Genomic DNA, 22,601 nt, shown 5'->3' with positions numbered 1-22,601 from the left:
GTCCTAAACTGTGGTGTGTCCAAAGTTGGATTTCCTCAGTTATGCCTGGGGAAGTGAAGACCCCTCCCTTTTATTTAGCCTTACTTCCTGCAAATGAAAAAAATCTTACAGCTCTTTCTAGAAAGACCTTAACTTTAGATTAGCTCCATTTGCTAAACTGCTACCCCCATTTCCCCACCCCAACAGGAATACGTTTTGAAGTCAGGCAAGCTGCTGGTATTTCATAGGCCTTTGTACTTATTTAGGGTTTAAAAGATACTAGAAAGCATTGTGTACTCAGAGGAACAGTCCTCATCAACACAGAGATTGGCTCCCTTTGCTCTTGGGAGATTTGTACTGTTGTTATGCATCAGCTCAGCCTTCAAACTACCACAGAGGTCATAAATCCGAGTTACACTCCAATCATCAGTGCTGCATCTCTTGTGCAAAGGCTAAATTAAAAGCTTGGGTACCTTAGGAGTGGAAACAGATAATAAAACTACATAGGACTTTTTCTACAGTTTGTGAGGTTTAAGCGCAAAAATTCATCTGCACAAAAGGAGAAGAATGTTTAACATTGGACTCAAGGCCAGGTCAAAAGTTTAGACTTGGAATGCAACAGACTTCAGCTCTGTGGAGCTTTCATTCAGCCATCATAAAAGATTCTTTTATAAAATTCAAAGGTAGGTTCAGATTTTAGATGTATGTGTGTGTGAGGATATCCAGACTCTGGAATTTGGTCCAAGCCCAGGTCCCATAGGGAGTGGACAGCAAGTGGAATACTCAAGAACGTGAATCCATTTTCTGGCCAAATTCTGTTTTCATTTCTCTTTGAAATCCTATTCCCATTGTCCTGCCAAATTCAACAGCAAATCCAATAATAGCTTAATCCAATAGCCTTTAAGCCTGTTTTCACCTGTTGGGATTTTTTAAATGTCATTTTTCATTTAAATTAAGAATATCATGCAGGAGTTCAATGCTTTTTGTCTGTGGAAGAGACTTCTCTCCCTATCTTTACATTACCATCTATATAAACACCCATATACTATTGTACACACAGTAACTGATTCATTTCCTAGTCTTGCAATGCAAACCATCCAAAGGTCATGCATCAGTTCAATCCTGAGAGAAGATAACTGGAGATTGCAGTACATGGCAGAAAAATTACTGCAAATTTTTGAAGATAGATCCAGCACTATAGTATTGGATTTCACCCTCCTTTCAATTAAGCTGAAGGACCAGGTTTAAAACCATGAAAGTTTCAATAGACATAGAACAGGGGAGGCACTTCTGGGCCATTGCATTAAAAATACCTCATGCTCCAGTGCTATTTCTTTAAGATGATTCTTAAGTAAAGTTGAATAGACAGAGCTAAGGACCTTGCAGAGTCAGACCCACTCTATCAGTAATTCACCTCTTGGGAGGAAGGTGAAGCTGGACACCAGCCTTACATTATAGGAAAACAGTAGTTTTGTTTCAAATGAGACACATATCTGAATGCGGTATATCCTTTTCAGAAATACCACCCTAGATCCTTGCGATGCTACCTGTTCCAGAACAAATAGGAGAGCATTCAAGATCTTCACACTTCTATTGATATCTGAATTATGTCTTTCATGAAAGAAGCAACAAATATTTCAATATTACCAGATAAAAATATTATGCTCTCCTCCCCATAAAATATGCTTTGGATTTGTGATCTGTTTCCTTCTGATCCCTTCCTTGATTCTGAGAAGCACAAAGCTCCACTCCCTCAAAATGAGGACTTCAGTGCTAGGGGACAATGACACTTAAGTCTGAGTCTGCTGTCCAGCTACTTTCAGGGATATGGAAGAGTGAAACAGTGTAATTCCTAGATACTAGAGTAGCATACAAAGCCATCCAGAGATATTCCAGATTGGTTCCACCAGTGATTAGAAACAGCTGTCAATTTATTAACAAATGACAAAAAAGAAAGACCTCAAAATTGTAATCACAAATAAATGACACTGGATGGAGCACCACACCCATGAAACCTGGGTTTCCTGCCACTGATCTGCTTGCTAGCCTCTTAAAAACCTCCCTAGATTCCCATGCCTCATTCACCTGTGAGACAGAGGCAAAGCAACTTGACTCCTTAAAAAAAACTCTTGGAGACCTATCGATGAAAGATACTGTTTGCCTTAAAGTTTCAAGGTGACAACGTGCAGGAAAATCTGTAACAAATGAAAAGAAATGCTCTTAGCCAAAATTGCAACAATAGCTTTGGGATCAATAACCTCTCTACATGGTGTTTTTATGTTTTACCTACTGGTTACACTCCTTATAGGGGTTTGGAGAACAGCGAGATTTCCTGCCCCTGTGGAACAGGCAAAAGAGTGCTTTCTACAGTTTCAGCCAAAAGCTATCACACATTGTACAATTCTCAGTTTCCTTTTCTCCCCAAAAGCACCCCCAGTGATGGGGGCATGGGATGGTGTCTTACCTCCCTGACGTATAGAGTCTTCCAGCACAGACATGGCAATTGAGTCAGTGGTAGCAAGATCCTGTGGGTCACCTGAGGTACAAACCCAGCGGAATGGCCCAAATCCCAGGGAAAAAATGTCCCTGGGAAGAGAACATGTTTCATTAAGAGATAGTTGAAATTCTTTCCTTATTTATCCTGGCTGGTAGCAGTGCTTTTCTTTCATTAGCTAGAGACAGAAGAATTTGAAATATTTTCAATGAACTAATCTAAACAGAAGCATCAGGGACCATTAATTGAGAAATTAAACAGTGCTGTTTCATGCAGCCATTGACTGGTGTATAAAAATACAGTCAGGCCAGAATTTTTATAGGAATGTTCGGCAGTTCAATCAAACAAGTGCATCATGAGATGAATTGCAATTTTTCTTTTGTTTCAAGAAATACATTCTCTCTGCTGCCTGGTGTTTTCGTCCTTAACCCAGGCTAACTCTGAGTGCATCTACACTATCAGACAAGTGTAGGTTCTGAACAAGTGCCTGAGTCCAGACTCATTTGCTGTCCACATTGTTTACACACGACAGTAAGACACACTTCAGTTGAGTTCCAGAAGAAGAGTTCCAATCTGGTTGGTGCCTTACTCTATGTTCAAGCTCTTATCCACATGATATAGGTAAGCTAAGCATGAGTCAGAGGCAAAAGGTGTTATAAACCCAGTCCCTCAACAGATCTCCTGAGCTCAGCTTTTTCTACAAGCAGTATGCACAGCTTGGGTAAGAGGTACAGTCGGCAATATGGGCAGAAGAATGTCCTATTTCAGACGTGCTTTTAACTTCAGTGTAGACATAGGCTTTGATGATTTGGAATTGAGCTCTACTGCTCCGAAGAGACAAGCTCTTCATTTTTAGCACCTAGAAGTGAAGTTGCACATAGTTACAGTTTGAGGCTGTGACTTGGCTATTCCCTTGAGTAAAACTGCTTAAGGAAAATTGATGCAACAAAAGGGAAAATGCAGCTATTCATGTAAAGGAGTGAAGAGTTTTGATTTGGCCATGCTTTAGCTTACTGTTCGCGCATCTGGTGTCTGCTTTCATAAGACCTTTTAATTCTAAAAAGGATAAAGCTTTACACCAAATTATCAAGATATGCCATGCCTTTCAGGACAAAATATTAGCAGTAACTCTGCTGTCAGAGTTTACTTCTTTTAATCACATACAGCATGTCCCTCTGGGTCTTTCTCCTGTACACAGGAAAATGCAAGGAGTAATTCTAAGGAAGCCAACAGAAAACACGAGTATGATGCTTACAGCCAACAGGACATCTTCCTAAACCACACTGGCATTACTCCAGAGTGGAGAAAAAAAAGACTAACTCTAGCATAACACCTGTGAGATCAATTTTCCTACTGCTATGGTTGACTCCTTTTCATCATTTATAGTACTTGCAAGATTTGCACTAAGTGGAATCTCTGTAGTACTCTCCCCCTAAACAGAAGGGGTCACAAGGGACTTGAGTGCTTTATTCCAAACTCTCCCCAACGTACCCCATGATGTGCTGAACGTAGGAAGGATATCGAAATTCTGTTTTATTGGCTCCTCTTTTCTCAACATCAGCACCTATAAAATAATTTTAATAGTCAGTGACTTGATGAAGAAAAACTATAAAACATAAAACCAGACTGCACCTGAGTTCCCATGAAGGCTCTATCTCAGCCACAGAGAAGGTCAGGGATCTCAGAGAACGAGAGAAAGAGACAGACTAAAAAATTAGCATAACACAGTGGCCAACCCTATCCTACCAAAATATACAGCTGGGAAGATGCATTCAGGATTGTCCTTGTTTCCACCTAACAACTCCAGGATCTACTCACCAGCCCTTTGAGCTTCCAAGAGAAAAGCATTGCCGTAATCCCAAAAAAACATGCCCTTATCAGCTAGTCTGTTAATAGCAGCCACATGTCTCTTCAGACTGAAATAAAGAAGGAAACAGTTATTCTTGAGATTGATAAAATATCAAAAAGAATAATATCATGAACTCACTAAAGGCATGGGAGTAGGGGGAGACAGATGGAACTGAAAGACCCCAGAGAAATTCATAAACCCGTAAGATACCAACTGGGATGCTTCCATCTCTGTAGCACCTGTTACCCCCAAATCTTGACGTGATTTACAGTCATTAAGGGAACTTCATTGATTAGCAGAGAGGGGTCATGTTTGTCAGCAAAGAAATGCAGCCAGCTCTGAGGATGGAAGGTAATAACAAAAAACAGCCTACACAAAACTGCAAAAGAGTTTAAGAAGTTCACAGAGAAAGTGAGCAGAGACAGAAAAACTGCAAATGGCTAAACATCACTGTTCTGGCCTCTCCCTTGGCCAAAACAGCCCCATTTTCCCTTTGTTTCCAATAGTGGACCATACCCCAGGACTGCTCTCTGTGATACCACTTCCACTTAATATTATCCAGTTCTAATCTCAATGCATAGTTGCATATGGAGTTGTACATGCATAGTTGTAATCTCTTGAAACTCTAGAGAACTAAATTAATGCCTAACAAATGAAATTGGATTTGTTTAGGTCATTCCTAGCTTGTTAGAAATGAGTCCCTCCCAGAAATTTACCTGTTTGTTACCTTTGTCTTAGAGTAGTATGATACAGAATTGGGAAACTGGAAAGCTCCTTGTAGGTCCCTCATCCAAAGTCCAATAGATTATATGCATATATTCTACCTTCTACTGGAAAAATGTCTCCAGCAGGAATGTTCAAGGTGAACAAAACCAGAGTAGGAGCCATAAAATCTCGAAAGTATCAGTTGAGAACAACAGTACAGCTTGCTGCCTCTGTTCCACAGTTCTTTATTTATATATAAATTATGCCAAATTGCTCCCTTTATAATGTCCAATTCCAATTTCACTTGCAAACTTATAAATCAGGAGTAGCTCCCCAAAATCAAGATGCTAAAGAGAACTTAGTTACAGTTGCAGGAAGCTGGGAGGAGTGATTGGGGGAGTTTGTCCCCTCCTTACATCCTTCCCTAAAAAAGCATTACTGGCCACAGCTGGAAGCATGGTAGGGTAGATGGACTTTCTGGCTTACCCATTGGGTTTTTACGCTGTATTCAGTGAACCTAAACCAACTGGTAGACTATACGGAATTGTGCTTATTGTCCCAGATTTTAAAACCTTATGCAACTTAGGAATTTATAGAAGTGAAATAAATCATTAGTGTTCAGACCTCTGATCTTATACACTAGAGACTACTCCTAAAATGGTGGGTAGGTGATGTCTGCCAGATTCTGAGTGATAGCTCTATAAGTACAAAGTTGGGAATTATTAGTACTGTAGCTCTACCCCAGATTTCTACTGGAATACCAAAGAACAGAAACTTCTTGTGAGAAAGACAAAGACCTGATCACATCCAGAGCAACTAAACTTACAGGTGAAAAACATGTGTCGCCAAAACATTTACCTCTCTTGTACCAGGGTCCGGAACTTCCCCGGATTGGTGGAAAGGAGCTGCTTTGCTTCCTCAAAGCCAAGCTGTACCGGATAGTATCCCCCGCTGAACGGGTTATGACACGAAGTTTGGTCAGACCCCAGGTCAACTAGCAACTCTCCTGTTGTGTCCAGCTCATATACTAGCCTCTCCCTGGGGAAGACAATGAATGGAGTGTTTGAAGAGAAGCTGTCGTTTCACATTCTAGCTCCTCTTTCAAGGGAAATTCTTCCATCCCAAGAGGTTGTTTATAAAGGTATGCCCTTGGCAGGCTAAGTCTTTGTTTTAGCAGTCAGGAGGTGGGAAATGATGGTGATGAAGATTTAAGTGCAACTTTTATACTTCACATTTACCTGTGCAGGAATGCTGATAGATGAGTCAGATACCAGTATGACATACTGGTCTTATTGGTCAGTCTCAGCCCTTGGTATACAGTGTGACAGCAAGATTTACCATTGGATAAAGCCTCAAGAGTGCCAGAATTTCCATCTGTCATCTGATTACTTTTATTCAATCAATACCTCAATACTTCTATTCTTCACTGAAGTCAAAGACACTTTCTTGCATCCAGTTAGCGAAAGGTTAAAAGGAAAGGGATAAATTCTTTCTTCATCCAAGGAAGAATCTTAGGGATTTCTTTCCCTAAGAAATTCATTGTTCCATAAGGAAAGGAGAAGGTGCATGGGAAGCAACTGAGAACTGGAACACAAGGATGAAGACCCCTCTTTTGACAATACAGTTTTTCATGAGCATCTAAAGTAATCAACTCAGCACTAGGTTTAATGCCTCTTCTCTTCCAAGTTTGGGAACTAACTCCAGGTTGACTAACATGCAAGAACATTAATATATATATCCATTATCCATATATACTACTTACCATAGATCTACCACATTCCCATGGTAACCCAAACTAAGGGCAATTTTATTCTTTCTTGCATCTCTAGAATAGATTAAAAAGATTGGTTAAAGAAAATGCACCTCATGTAATTCCATCTTGCAATGTACAAATCATATACAGAGTCAAACCCAGCAAAAAAGTCTGTATGTGGTTTCCAACACTCATCTAGGCAACAGATCTTTCAACCTTTATGTAATTGTTAATCACTGATTCCAGAAAGCTTGAGTGATGCTTCAAGTGTAACATTATTTGTAATTGGTCTATGCATATTCATGAAACTGAATGAAGACACATTTAACATATATAAGTGGTATGAAGCATTGGTAGTGGCTTGCAGTAAGCATTGGTAGTCATTAATAATGACTGCTGCTGTTTGGAAGGATGAATTCACATTCAAAAGCAGACCTGGAAAAAGAAGAGGTGTCCCTCAAGCCCTTCTATATGCACACTAAAATGGCACAATGCAGAAAGATGTAAAGTGAGGATTAGGAAGCAGAGAGAAACTCACTGAATTATGTTACAAGTCATACCTAAGGCGAGCAATGCAATGGTCCAGGTTGTTAGAGATTTCCATCAGCCATCCCTGCTTGTGACGTTTCAAAAGTGCTGCTTCATCAACCTAAGAGAATTAGCAGAGATCCTAAAACTCCTGTTTCCCCTATCCAGTCACTTTTACCTTTAGTTTTTCAATTAGTCTGCAAGAAAGAGTAGCAAATAGGTAAATGGAATAGCCCTGCCTTGGCCTTAAGAATATGGAGTGATTGTTCAAATACTTGTTTTTCACCTCTGATTTTTTTTTTTTTTACACTTTCTGTTCTCTTTTACTCCAGGCCGAAGCAAGACCCCTATCCAGTCACTTTTACCTTTAGTTTTTCAATTAGTCTGCAAGAAAGAGTAGCAAATAGGTAAATGGAATAGCCCTGCCTTGGCCTTAAGAATATGGAGTGATTGTTCAAATACTTGTTTTTCACCTCTGATTTTTTTTTTTTTTACACTTTCTGTTCTCTTTTACTCCAGGCTCGAAGCAAGAAAAAAAAGACTTTTTGATACATCATTTCCCAAAATATTTTACAAGCCAAAAATTATCATTAAAATTGTACAAGAGGTAATATTTTTCCACCAATTTTAATTATTCTTATTGTTTCTTTTCATTATTATATTGAAAAAAAAACGAAAGCCAAAATGCTTCCAATTTATTTTTCAAATCTGTCTATTTTCTGTGAAAATAAAATTTCTATTTAATTAAGGAAATATTTCCTTTGATCAGCTCAGAGACAGTCATTTCTGCCAGACTGCCCAGGATGAAGCAATGGTTTGCTGAATAAAATTGACCCTCACTTTTGTTCTTCGACTGCTGGTTGAAAATCTCAACCAAATATGGAAAAGAAAAGAGGAAAGCATTTTCTTGTCCCAGCTGGCTAATGCCTCTGAAAAATGGAATGGATCAAAACAAAACTACGTCTTTAATTCCCTCTTGTTTGAACTTTGAAGCTCCAAACAAACTGAGTCCCAAATTTGTACTCTCTTCTGGGCTCAGCTTCTGTGTGTGTCAGTGTGTATATGCATAAGAGACAGCTGGATAAAAATATAAATGGATAGACAAATTGTGGAGGCTTTGGCACAGATTCCATATTAATGGTTCAATGTACAAACTTGCACATCATTAAGACTTTTATAATGAGCTACCAGTGGCATAAAGCAAGTGGCAAAATTAATTCAAGCCAATTTTCTGTGGTAGCAACAGATTTAAACACCCACAGTGGTGTGTGTGCATAAGAACATAACCTGAGTATCTTCTAGTATTTCATTAAAGCATTTTTACTTCTCTATAACCCACTCCCATCATTTTCATTCTATTATTTCTCATTAACAAAGTATTTATATGTAAATTAAATAAGTTCCGTATTCAGTAGTCACTTGAACACCAGGAAACCTTTTCTTTCCTAATTATTCTTAGCATGAGAAACCTTCCATCATTTCCCACATCAGTAATAAAGGTTATCCTTCCAAAACCCCAGATTATGATAATATCAGTGTCACTGTCAGTGGAATTATTCAATAAAGTCAGGTGCCGTGGGGGACAGCTGCTTTGGGAGTTATTTAAATCAGCACAGGAGGAAAGATATTAAATGGTCCATATGAATTACGGGAATTGGGTTCATTTAAAGCTCAGCATAACACAGATCAGATCTATTTAAATCTGTTACCACATCCTACATATTTTACTTCTTAGTCTTTCACAGACTTGCTAGCATACTCAAGAAAACTAGCTTCCTTTGAACCACACTTTCAAAAATATGCTCATTTTTTGATCAGCATCTCACTAGTTTAAAAAATTGCACAAACATGATGAGCTAATGTCACCTCCAGTCTAACCCTAGAGAGCTTAGTGCAGCTCAGAGGAGATAGTCTGGCCCTCCACACAATTATTTCATAAAATTACAACCTGCTTCATGTCAAAGAGAAGAGGTAAAAACTTGCACCATTAATTCCTTCTGTCTGAGCTTCGGAAGCCCTGGCTGACAAAATGACATCTCTTACACAATTCATCAATGTCATTTGCATAAATAGTTCCTTAAATAATATGTACAGCTATCCACATGTGCTGCTGAGACTCATTTCCGACAAGGATCATCTCACAGGAGATAAAAACCAGGCGATATTCAGTCTCCTGAACAAAATCATCTGCAGCCATAGAGATGAAAAGGACAAAGGACTGCTGTGGCTAGCTTTGACTGGAATCTTTCCTTTGTATTCTAGCATTTGAAAGATCATGATGAAGATCATGTAGAAGTCTGAATAAAGATAATTTATTCAATAATAAATTGAATAAATTTATTTCATCTGCAGGGAGTACCTGGTAAGATCACAAATACACGCAAAACTCATGTGCTAACAAAAACACTTTTGCACCATCATCGTAAAACAGATGAAACCCTAACCTTCCATGAACAAGACCCAAGCTAGCCAGAGCAGGTCAGATTTGCTGCATGCCACATGGGAAGTCTGACCTATTATGTTTTGAAGTTTAATTGTAATTACCATGGGTCAGATTGCGATATTCTTACCCTTTTCATTGCAGCAAGTGACATGCCTACAGCGGAGGTCTGTCAGCTAATTCTGCTATAAATGACTTTGGCTGAGAAGGCTAAACTCCCACTGGAGTTTGGTTCTCAAAATCTTTCTTCCTCTGGAGCATTAACAAGAGCTCATCACCTACAGATAGTCAAAAGAGCTCAATCCATTTTGGTCAGTCCTATATCTGCTCCACCAAGAATGTTTCCCCCATGTATTGAATTCAAAGGTAGTAATGAGGAAAGAAATGCGTGGAAGTGTTTATTGTTTCTCAATAGTCAATATTGTTAAAGATATTCACTACCATTTTCACAGAATTGCAGAGCAACATTTTCTGTTGAAATATTGTTGCAGTGTTTTTGTAGTCCATCCTTCCATCTGATTTGTTAGAACAGAACCCTATGATAAACATAATAGCTGAAAAATGCAGGTATTAGGAGAACCTAATGTTACTTTTTTGTATGAAAATGTATTTCATTCAAAACTTACAGGCATATGTACTTACCACGATTATGATGTCAGTGTTCTGTATTATATGTGATACTTAAGGATATCTGTGGATCCTATCATACACTGTTCCAATTGCTTGGACATCAGCAGCCTTTGAATCACAGGTCATTATTAGATCCTTTGTTTACATGAGGAAATAGGTGGGCTATTTTAACATACTTGGAACAGAGAAACATTACATCAGGATGAAAGGCTCTCTACAAAGAATATATGCTGTGGGCGAGCTTCAGGGAACAGGGAAAATGGTACTACAGAACTTCTCCCTCATCAGCATTTTCCCTTAGCAGAACTTACCTTCGTTGTCTACAAACTGGGATTCTCATAAGTGCTTATAATTAGCCTCACCATCTTCATACGGAAGCCAAATTTAAAATTCCCAGTTTTACAAAATCCCATTGACTTCAAAGAATCACAACACCAAGCAACTCTGTTAGTCCCAGCCTTGATGTGTGAATCATACCAACATTTTTAATGGGTACTTTCCATTGCATCTGATAAGGGTGCCAGAGGCATTAAAGATTAATTGTAATGTAACTAACACCTTTTTAACATAGACGTTTTTTGTCTAAGAGGGTGCAGTTCCCATGGGAATTGCCTGTGGAAGTCACACCCTTTCACACATGAAATGAGGGTAGCTCAAGCACTGAGAATGGCTCATCTGACAGCATCATTCTGCATTATTTGTGAAGCAATCGTAAGAAGTTACAGTCCATACCCTTACAGTCTGATCCAGTGAGTGAACAAATAGAGAGTGGAATAGCAGTGAAAAATGCTCAGCAAAGAAAAGGACAGACAGATCTTAGAAAAGAGTATCTTTTTTTGAGTTTGGCTTGTCAGGGTTACTTGAGGAACATGTCAGATCAGGAGAATCAGGGAGATCAGGAGATTTAGCACATGAAGGAGAGATGACAAAATGAAAGCAGCATTGCTCTCACCTCTGCAATGATCCCCACACACCCAGCAATGACTGCAGCCTTTGCTTGAGCCCCACTCATTCCTCCGAGACCAGAAGTAACAAACACCTTTCCGGACAGGTCTTCTGCCTTCAAGTAGCGACGGCCTGCATTGAGCACTGTGAGCTGCACACAACACAATATAGCGATTATCAGGAGCTATTTTTCCTAGAGTCCCTGAAATTTAAAGATCTTCCATCCATTTTGCAAACAGTTTGAAACTCAGGGGTCATTGGGACCATGAAACTGTTTTCATCTTTTAAGGAAGGAAACATGTTACACAGTGATGTTATGAAACCATCGGTCATGATTGTTTATTTCTCTCACCATGAAATAGAATAGAATAATCAGTGGTTCCCAACACACTGCTTTTGGGGTATAGAGACTTATTCAGGATGGCTGCAAAAGGCAGCTAAGGAAAACAGTTAAGAAAACAAGCTAAGAAAATGTTTTTATCTAACACATTTGGTCAATTCATACTTCACTTGTTGTAGCTAGATATGAGCTCAGATTGAGACCTTGATTGCAGATTCCTTCAGGTCTGTGTTCTGGATAAGATGCCATGGACTATCTGAGTGGAAGGACACTAATTTTTTTTAAGGACTGGGCAATGAGAATTTCTTTGGTATCCAGAACATCCTCTCTCAGCAATCCAATCCACTCCAGTCACCAGCCACTGCAGGAGATACCTTTTGGAGGAGCTCCAGTCACCAGCCACTGCAGGAGATACCCTCCTCCAAAAGGTATCAACAAATAGACCTTTCCCCAGTTTCTTACCACAGTCCCATGGACTATTCCCTGAGGCCCAATGTAGCAGTAGCTCCCTGCAGTCATCTGACCATACCTAGCAATAGCAATGAACACAATGATACCACATGTTACTCAGGCTGGAATGAATTCTGTACATGTCTACATATGTTTCCAGTATAACAAAAAAACCTCTGTGCTTCAATTTGTTGTTAAAGATCTGCTATTATCAAATTCACAACTTAATTGAGTTTCTTCATTAGCAATGCACCAACGTGTTTCAGAGGAGCATTTAGTTCGTTAAATTGAGTTCAGAAATGCATGGATCAAAACACTGAGTGTAAACTTGTCTTGGCATTTAGCATAGTGACTAGGACACAAGGACACTCCTTTTCACCTTGTTGGCATCTTTATGCCATTGGTTTTCAGTGGCACTCACACTTCTAAGTCACACAGCCGCTTTTGAATTTGTTAGCCTAAAACAGCTGTCCACATTCCTATGAAATTCCCAGGAAAGTGGCAATGGATATTCTCTATTCATGCCCTCTTATTTCTTCCAGCTTCCTTATCTGTACACACCCAGCTCTCCAGTGGTTTTAGTTTATTCTCTCCATGGTACACAACAGAATAATAATCCTGTGCTCGTCAACTAGATCAGCAGTAAAAAAATAGGTAAATAATCATTAAAAAAAAGTCATAACTTCCTACTTCAAAGCTTTCTCAGTGTGAAGGAATGTTTCATAACTTGTGTTTTCTGTAGATTGCAAAACAACCACTGGAAAGTGGAACTAGCCAGCGCTATAAGTAGGTTATGATTAAGGCTTCAGGCTGTAATTCAGCCAAGTCCCACACATAAACCTAATACTAATTCCTAGCAGACCTCAATTACATCCTTATATATGTGGCTGAACATAACTCAAACTCCTAAGTAATTCCACTTAAGTGTGCATTAATGCTTTGCAGCATCAGGACTTTATGCAGCACAGTTGAAATCCATCTGCATTAGAAATTTTAACCAGCCACTGCCTGAAGTCTGAATTACATTTTAGTTAAGTATTTGATATATTTTAATAGTGAGGTATTTTCTTACATTGTTACTCCCAAAGCAAACATCTTCTCATATTCATCTCTGGTGGAATAGTTGGGAATAACCTAAGAAAGCAATCAAAAGAAAACCCACACAAGCAAATTAGAGATTTAAGCAGACCTTTTTAAACAGCCTACATTTCTCTAACTATGGTCACACACATAGAAAAACAGTGAAAAACAGGAGGAGTAATTCAGGTGTGTTTTTCCATGCATTCTAGTATTAGGAGAAAAGATGTCTGGTCTTTCTGGCAGTGTGACTGTCATGCAAGTTTTAAGGAAAGCAGTTCTCTAGCCACAAAACTAGCCTGCAGGGAGATAGATATTGAATGGCTCAAAAGACTGGCAATGAACCAGTATGTTCACTTGTCCAGCTTGCCTTCTAAGCAAAGCAGTTCAGATAATCTGATTAATAATCATCTGTTTGCCTATTAAGGGCTTTTAAATCTTCCAAACTGAGCCTAGCTGAACTGTTTTGGTCAAGAACATGTACAGCTCAGGCTCAGTCAAAACAGAAGTCGTCTAATAAGGAGAGAATTGTTCCCTCCACCACTGCAGATCAGCACACTTGAGGTGAGAGCGACTGTACTGGAATAAATGCTGCAGAATTTGGACCCCAGATTCTCCTGTGTGCTGTTGTAAGTTCAGGTAGTATAGATAATATTTTAATTCAGCAAACACTTGAAAACTAAACAGAAGAGGAGGAAAAAGAGAAAACAAGATGCTAATACCTACCATGCCATTAGTAATGATTAATCGAGGAGCATACTGATGGCTGGGAAAGAGTCCCAGAGGGTGTCCACTGTACATTACTAGTGTTTGCTCTTCAGTCATCTCTGACAAATAGTGCATTACCAACCAGAACTGAAAGAAAAAGCAAGGAAAGTGAGGGAATCTGTTTGCATCTTACATTTATGTCTCTTTGTGAAGCTGCTAAACTTTGAGTATGAAGGCAGCTATAGAGATAATGAGTTGTATTTATAGATGGAATAACAGCCAGAGCTCTCAACACATTCTTGCTTTTAATAAAGTCCATTAAGAGATATCACTCAGCAGGAAACATAAATCAGCAACCACCAAAAAGGAAACATAAATCATCAACCACCAAAAGTCTGAATAAGTTCCAGAATAATTTCTCCAGTACAAACCCCAGAAATCCTTCATTTTTAAAGCCGTTCTAATTTTATCTTGAGGTTAACCATTTGGATCTGGCACTTTTCTGGCAATCTTTCCAAAGCCAAACTGCAAAATTTTCCCTATAAAAGTGATTAAAATACTCATGCATATTGTTGATCCTAACCTGAAATGGATAATTTTGCATCTTTTAGTTCTTGTCATCTTTTCAACAAATGGATAGTACAATGTGCACTTAAAAATGAAATAATTTTTCTTCTCAAAGAAAAAATTCAGCTTTCATTATAGACAGTGAAGAAAGTCCTTGAGGCACCCAGGAGTGTACAAATAAATGCATCTCAACTTTGCCTGCATAATTCAATAGTTACTCTTGACGTATGCCAAAAAGTAGGCTTTGACCATCTAAGCTGCCTGTAAATTTGACTCACATCCATCATTGTCTATCACAAAACCCATTATATTCCACGGGACTTTTAGTATGTAACAACTAGGCCTGAGAGGATTTTTCCCATGCAATACTGGAATTCAACAACAGCTTGAAACTAGAGTTTCTGTAGGGATACAGAGACAAAGTTTTGAGAAAAAAAATGGAACTGCTGATCAAAGAGACAGCAGTATCAGTGACAAATAAACAAAACCAGTTGTCATGGGCACTTAGCCTCTGTGGTTGTATCTTTGATCTGAATTAAAAATGGTATAGATTTGAAGCCAGTCCCTTCTAACCCAGCTAATTTCCCAAGCTGCAAGTTAAGTTGAACAGGAAAGGGTTACTAGAGTTACTGTCTTGCTTTTTACATTTTGTTTTTGTTTCATGAAAAATGTTGAATAATCAAATTCTGGTCCTAGGACAGAACAGGTAACTAGCTGAACTCTCAACTCTTTAGCAGGCTGGGAAAAAGAGTGTAATAAAACTAGAAGCTGCGAGATAGTTAGATCTTTTTGCATTGAAAGGCACAACTAGCAAGGAGGAAGCAAAAGTCTTTCCTAGCTTAAAGAACAGTTCTGTTGTCTGCAGGCTTGTACAGTTAGCTCTGGACATGGTTCTTTTAAAAATATTCAGAAGAAAGCACAGGTCTGTGTGGATTATATAAACCAAACTGAACTTTTTCACTAGGAATTTTGCAATGATAGATTTCCAAAAAAGCATGTTGTTTTTAAGCCACAAACAGAACAAAATGTTCTGTCATAACTGAGTCATTCATGTGATTGCTACTGTAAGCAAAAACAAAACGGTTTTGTTTGTTCTGCTGTGAAACAATTGCAGGTCATAGCTCTGACTTGGAGGAGAACAAGAGAAAAGAGAGTATTTCTGACTTTGGCAGCGCTTCTACTTCACCTTGCAGCCCAGCATCTGCCTAAGGGATGTCAGTCTGATAAAGGCTACTATATAAACTGCTGGCATGGCTCACATCAGAAATGCTGTACAACTCATGTAGTTAACAGGCATTAGTTAACTGGCATTTACTAATTAATACACAGAATAAAGAAATGGTGTGCATTGCCATGGTACCTTTCTTTTAAAAAGTCAGAACAGTTTTGCCTCAAAAGCTGCCTAAGACTTCCATTTAACTCCCATTTACCAGATTAGGAAACTGAAGCTACAAATGAAAAGTCACAGTCAAACTGGGAAGAAAACCCAGGTCACTCGGTCCCATGCTACAGTGAGGAAACCATTCCTCTCCCCTAACTAGGAACTTCATTTACATGTTAGTTTTGCTTGGATTTTTTAATAAGCAAGAGGCCAGATTCAGATAAAGCCACAACAAGGTGCATACGTAATCCTTCATGACAGAAGTTGGCTCCTTAAGTCAGCTACAGAATCAGAAGTCAAGACCTTCCCAGCCTTTGGGAGTGATGCTGCCCTTCAGGGTGATGTAGCTTTCTGCCTGTGCCATTTCTGTTCTGCACTGCAAGACTCAATGCCATGTCTCCACCTGGCCCACTCTGTGGCCTCGGGGCATACCAGAGGCTACAGGGATGATGCGGTTTTGGCATTCACAATAACCACATTTGTGCCTATTCACAGACACTCAGGATGGTTGTTCATTAAATGTTCCTCCTGCCACCACACACCTGTAGAGCATTCAGACCCAGAGCATATTTTTTCTTGAGAGAATAAATTGAGCTCATACAAAACATGTCTAAATATGTTGCTGATGTTAAAGATCTCCTGAAAACGTTTCCCACATGTATTTTGCAGTACTTGGATTAAAGCAAGTGTATTTATTGCCATTTTTTGATAGAGAAGGAGCACAGAGATTATACAACCACACCTTAAACATACCAGCTCCAATTTTAGACAGGCTTTTACCCACCTGCCATCATTCTCAGAAGATCAGGGATAACGTTGCTAGGCCTGACAGTAAAGTGCACTATGGTCTGGCTAGCTAGCATGTAAATATTTACAGCTAATCTGATTTGCTTGGAAAAAGACTCAGGATTGCACTTTCTTAAATCAAAGCCCTTTTTTTTTTTATTTCACTACTTGTGAAAAATGTTACAAAAGTACCAGAAACATGCAAGCAAAAGATACACTCTTTTGTTTCCTAGAATTCATTTTGACTCTAAAATTATCTGTGCAAAATACAAATGCACATACAAACACATCAGAGAAAGATAAAGAAATGGTCTTTACATCATCATACACAGCTTGGTATGTTTATGGCATTATGTTTAGTATTTCTGTTGGGCTGTCTATGCTCTCCTTACTAAATAAAGCTCTCCCCATCTATGCAGTTCATAACTGAGCATTCCTCTATCCAGACAGGATGTTTTGGAGTATTTTGAGACAACAACTGCCAAGAATTATCACAAACTGCCTAAGCAGAATGTGCACGGGGGAGGGTGAAACTGGTTTCGTGAAACAAGTTGCAAAAGCAGCAATGTCCTACCTGCGCCCAGTTGCTGAAGACCTGCCCGTTTCCTCCGTAAGTGACAAGCTCCTGAGGAAACTGAAAAAGACAATTTAACAATAAGGCAAGCACTTTTCTGAAACATTTCACTGTATCTCCAAACTATTTTTTTAATCTCAGTAATAAATCTTTTCTATAGCTTATTGCATCAACACTCCCTACATTCTTGAAATCAGAAAATACCATCATAAAAGTGCTAACTTAAGAAAAAAAAATTGAAAATTCTTTTTCCAAATGAGATGTTTATTATTGTTACAATGGTCTTTTGGATGCAGAATGCTACAAAGTGATTCCTGGATTGCAGTTTCTGTAACAGACATCCCAGGTGACTCCCTTAAACAGGGACTGAGTGACCTTACAGTTTGGTTGCTACTGGCATTTACAGCTGGAAGAGTCTATGACCAGCAGAGCATAGTTGCATGGCCTCTCCCCTGCCATTTGCAAAAAGATGCATTACACTGAGTCGCGCTTGTAAGGATGGACTTTGGTCCTGTAATCATCTAGTAAATCTGTCCTTGAGGGATGAGCTTTCAAAGATACAGGAAGCATCAGCACTAATTTTTCAACAGTACATTGCTTCTACAATATATAAGACCTGAGCTCTACCTATCTCTCAGACAGCGACAGGAAGCATCAGCACTAATTTTTCAACATATGTTGTAGAAGCAATGTACTAAGACCTGAGCTCTACCTATCTCACAGACAGCAACCAGGCTCCTGTATATAGCGGGAGCTGGAGTGAGCCTTGTTGGTGGTGTAGGAGGCCTCAGACGTCTGAGTTCGGACCAGGACCCACTGTGCAGGATTAACAACTGCACACAGCAGGAAACTAAAGAACTTAATACAAAAGACCCCAAACCCCAGGAATCAAAACAACCACAAGTATAGAATCACCTTTAGTCCCTTGCAGGCTTTAGCCTCACAGAAACGGACACCTGTCCTGGTTTCGGCAGGGATAGAGTTAATTTCCTTTCTAGTAGCTGGTACAGTGTTTTGGATTTAGGATGAGAACAAAGTTGATACCCACCGATGTTTTAGTTGTTGCTACGTAATGCTTACACTAGCCAAGGACTTTTCAGCTTCCCATGTTCTACCGACTGAGAAGGCTGGAGGTGCACAAGAAGCTGGGAGGGGGCACAGCCAAACTGGCCAAAGGGACATTCCATACCATGGGACGTCATGCTCAGTACATAAACGGGGGAAAGCTGGCTGGGGGCCCGCTGCTCAGGGACTGGCTGGGCATCGGTCGGCAGGTGGTGAGCAATTGTACTGTGCATCACTTGTTTTGTGTATTATTATTATCATATTATTATTATCATTTTATTTCAATTATTAAACTGTTTTTATCTCAACCCACGACTTTTTCTAACTTGTGCTCTTCCAATTCTCTCCCCCATCCCACCGGGTGGGGGGGAGTGAGCGAGTGGCTGCGTGGTGCTTAGTTGCTGACTGAGATTAAACCACGACAACACCCTAGCACATCAGTCAGTAAGGAGGCTGCCTTGGCACTACTGAAATTGGCCTGCTTAGCTAACGCACAGCAGCCAGCTCTACATGTACAGGGACTGGCATGTACCTTGGAGCACAGAACCAGCAAAAGTCTATGAACAACTAAAATCCTACTCAATGCATGGAAGATGGATCATCTGCACAAGGATTAAATTTCACCTACATGCCTAAATTCTTCAGTTTTTATGTGAGAGCACACACAGGAAGTAACTTGCACATTTCCTGCTGCCCTGTGAATCCAGCTTCCTTATTTTCACTGTACCTTACCTGAGCCACTGAGGGATCCAGATTATTCATGATCATCAACATAATGGCAGCAGCTGATTTGGTCTTGCAAGGGTAGTCTCCTATGGGGTATGCTCTGAAACGGTAATTTCAAAAATTTAGGAGAGACACTCCAACTCACAAGGGCAACCGCAACAACATACCCCACAGAAATATCCCTGCATGCTAACACATTCATTTGAGTTGCAGGCTTTTATTCAGGAGGGAAGAAAAAAAAGAAAAAGGAGAAAGCACAGATCTGAAATGACATACATACCTTCACAGGCAAATCAGGTTTTAACTATTAGAACTAATCAAAGAAAAAAATTGCATTCAGCTTGTCATTTGCTGAATCAGTTAATCACAATGGTTATAAATATGTTGGCCAAGAGCTCTCATTGCTTTTTAACTGGATTATTTTGGGGGTGCTGGAATTGGGCTCTGTAACACAGCTGCCAGGCCAAGCAGCTAAGTCCTGCAATGCCAAGGAAAACAGCATCAGTGGAAGTTTCCTTCAGGCTCATCAGCCCTTGTTATTTAAGATCCTATCTAAGAAAAAACAGCCAGCTTGAATTTCAGTCCCAAAGAAGCTCTCAAAAACTGAACTAGTTAGGAGAAATATGGGCCTTTTTGCTGAATAAGATACATTTCATCAGAAAGTTAAGAGGTGAGGTATGGGAAACCCTCACAAAGGTATTCTGAGTCAGGTTTCCTAGCACTAATGTACTTCCATGCCAGGTGCTGCAATCATCTTACTTATCTTCTCCTCCACCATGTGTTTGTTATATCAAATTGCTCTAAAACTTCTAGCCTTAGATTTATACTGCAGCTCTTCAGGGCAGGGACAATTCCTTTGCTGTGTTTGCACAGGTCTTAGTAAAATTGTGCTGAGGCCTCTAAGGTATGATACCAAAAGGAAGTATAACCATTGACCAAGAGTTTTGCTCTTTCCCTTTCTGTAAGCAACACCACCATTACAGATGCTGGAAATTCCTAGAGGTAGATAGGATCATTTGACATGGTTTCTAAATGATCTTCCTTTTATTGGACCATAGGTCTTCAATGGCTGGACACTTGCTTTGTACAGGGAAGACAGTTACACTGAAAAGGTTAGGCTAAAGAGTGCCAACTACAAAAAAAATTGGATTTGACCAGCTCATGAGTTAAGATCTGGAATGTATATTCTACAGATTTAGCAAATGGTCTCCTCCCATGATCATATGCACTTTATCCTAGCTTTTTACATCAGAATTCTAAAACAAATGCCTTGTAGTCAATTGGCAAACCAGGAGGGAAAGCATTTGAGTTTTTCCACAATACTTTTTTTATTAGTGTTTTCTGCTTCTCTAAGCTTGATGTGATAAAATAACAGGATTTCTGTGGAATGATACCAATTCATCAAGAGGAGATATTTCCACATAATATTGCTCAGAACATAAGAAACCCAAGTTCAGATATCAGCTGAGTGTGCTGGTATGGGAACATGGCTGTTAAGTGGAACAGAACCAAGTTGGACTGTGCTCCCTGGGCCATACAGAACAAAAAAATCAAACACTACCAGACTACAGAGAACAAAAAGCTTTTTCTAAATCTGAGACTGTAAGATTCTATTAGAAAGAGTGATCAGTGAAATGGTCACAAAGAAAAAAAATATTTGAAGCTATCAGTCACTGATGCCAGTGATGGAAACAAGCTGGTGGACTGTCTCATCCAAGCCTACTTGGAAGGTGCCCTCATTTGTAGTTCAGGACTAGGGTCCTCTGAAGTCCAGCTCTGCAATATCTTTCAGACAGTCTTCCAGTTGTCCTCCCCTTAGCTGAATTCTGCAAGAGCTGACCCCAGACTAGTATGGACAGCACAGAAATATGGATGTCTGTGGAAATCAGAGTGCTTTCTAGTTGCTTGCTTTATTCAGATTTCTGTATAGACATTAACCAGGCCCCTGCTGGATGCAAAAAGGAATCAATCAGTCTAAAAAAAGCAGCTAGCCCCTGGCAGCCCTCTCTAAAACTGTTCTGCTTCACAAACATTAGCCCCATCAGCCCTAGAATGAAGTGATGCTCCAAGATCAAGAGGCACAGTATATTACAAACCAGGGTCAGATACAGGTTCCAATGATGGAAAAATGTACTATCTTTCTTTTAAGCCCAGAAAGCCTTCTCTGGGAAACAACCAGCCACTCACAGCAGGTCTCAAGCCATCCACTCATCTGATCTTACCAATTGGTTCAGTTGAGACTTGCAGCAGCTCAGGACTATTGCAAGTTTTCTGTCCAGGTTGCAATCAGAGGTCTCCAGGTAATGACTGGCCTCTGGAAACTAAGGCTTGCCACGAGGCAGAGCATTTGTGACCTCTGTGTATGGTAAAGCTGGCATTACCAAGCACACAACCTTGCACAATCCTTTCCCTGTGTTGAGTGGTGCTGAGCTTTCCGGCAGCAAGACTGTCCTGGCCCTGCCACAGCCTATCCAGAAGGGTGCACACTGTCTCCCTACTAGTCCCATGGGTCTCTCATGAGGACAGAGAGAATAGGGTGAAAGCTGGAGGATGACGGATCACTGTTACGCAGCTTTACAGAAGAGCATCCCAAAACATGCAGTATCCCTCACTGGAAATGAAACCACTGCTATCTAATGATACACAGAACATCCAATTTATTCCCATGATGCACTTCATTAATATGTTATGACATGACTTCTAGAAGAGGTAAATTAGGACACAGCAATGACACTATTTAAAGGTCAGTTTCACAGGTGAAAGCTAGTAAGCAAATGGCAGCCAAATACAACATGAACCATCCAGTCCTTACCTCATCTCAATATCTGGAAAGAATCTGTACATATAGATATGGCCATAGAGCCTGAGTTCTTCAGCAAATTCCAGCGCCAGCTTCTTTTGTATTTCAGGTGGGAAATAACGCAAAGCATTGCACAAAGCCAGCTGCCAAAAAAAACCAAGACAGACAAAAATCAAGCTAAAAGAGAAATGGAGGTAAATGGGTGGCCCTGAACTTTAATCAGACTCGGCTGGAAGCCTAAGCTACACAAGGATGATATAACTTAAAAGGCCAAGCTCACACCAGGGGAGCTCCATTCCTGCTTTCCTATTGAAGTGTTTCCACCTGCATCTTTCCTTGTAGATTCAATTACTGTACACATGTAACCCTCCCCTTCCTATCCCCCCCAAATCTGCATGGAGAGACCTTGGAGATTTGTTAAGTAGTGCTCAATCCTATTGTTGTGGTTTAACCTGGCAGGCAGCTAAACACCACACAGCTGTTTGCTCACTCCCCCCCACAGTGGGATGGGGGAGAGAATCAGAGGAAAAAAAAGTAAAATTCATGGGTTGAGGCAGTATAATAGGACAGAGAAGGAAGGGAAAATAATAATGATGATAAAAGAATACACAAAACAAGCAATGCACAATGCAATTGCTCACCACCCGCTGACCGATGCCCAGCCAGTTCCAGCGGTCACCGTCCCCCCGGCCAACTCCCCCCAGTTTATATACTGAGTGTGATGTCCCATGGTATGGAATATCCCTTTGGCCAGTTTGGGTCAGCTGTCCTGGCTGTGCCCCCTCCCAGCTTCTTGTGCACCTC

General features: G+C 40.0%; 1 protein-coding gene across 1 annotated transcript in view; it reads right to left on the bottom strand.

Moving 5' to 3' along the window:
* UROC1 (urocanate hydratase 1) overlaps nt 1-22,601 on the bottom strand; it is a 50,364-nt gene that overhangs the window by 15,606 nt on the left and 12,157 nt on the right. Inside the window, exons 2-14 of the mRNA XM_009284425.1 lie at nt 21,810-21,940; nt 19,004-19,097; nt 17,207-17,266; nt 13,917-14,045; nt 13,186-13,247; nt 12,126-12,192; nt 11,331-11,474; nt 7,341-7,429; nt 6,790-6,852; nt 5,886-6,065; nt 4,292-4,389; nt 3,965-4,037; nt 2,444-2,565 (exon numbers count right to left, since the gene is read on the bottom strand). Of these exons, the coding sequence (XP_009282700.1) occupies nt 2,444-2,565; nt 3,965-4,037; nt 4,292-4,389; nt 5,886-6,065; nt 6,790-6,852; nt 7,341-7,429; nt 11,331-11,474; nt 12,126-12,192; nt 13,186-13,247; nt 13,917-14,045; nt 17,207-17,266; nt 19,004-19,097; nt 21,810-21,940 (1,312 nt within the window). The remainder of the gene's footprint in view (nt 1-2,443; nt 2,566-3,964; nt 4,038-4,291; nt 4,390-5,885; nt 6,066-6,789; nt 6,853-7,340; nt 7,430-11,330; nt 11,475-12,125; nt 12,193-13,185; nt 13,248-13,916; nt 14,046-17,206; nt 17,267-19,003; nt 19,098-21,809; nt 21,941-22,601) is intronic.

The sequence above is a fragment of the Aptenodytes forsteri genome, unplaced genomic scaffold, assembly GCF_000699145.1.
Source record: "Aptenodytes forsteri isolate BGI_AS27 unplaced genomic scaffold, ASM69914v1 Scaffold53, whole genome shotgun sequence".
Lineage (NCBI taxonomy): Eukaryota > Metazoa > Chordata > Aves > Sphenisciformes > Spheniscidae > Aptenodytes > Aptenodytes forsteri.
The sequence above is the reverse complement of the archived record's forward strand: the minus strand, read 5'-3'. Positions and strand labels throughout refer to the sequence as shown.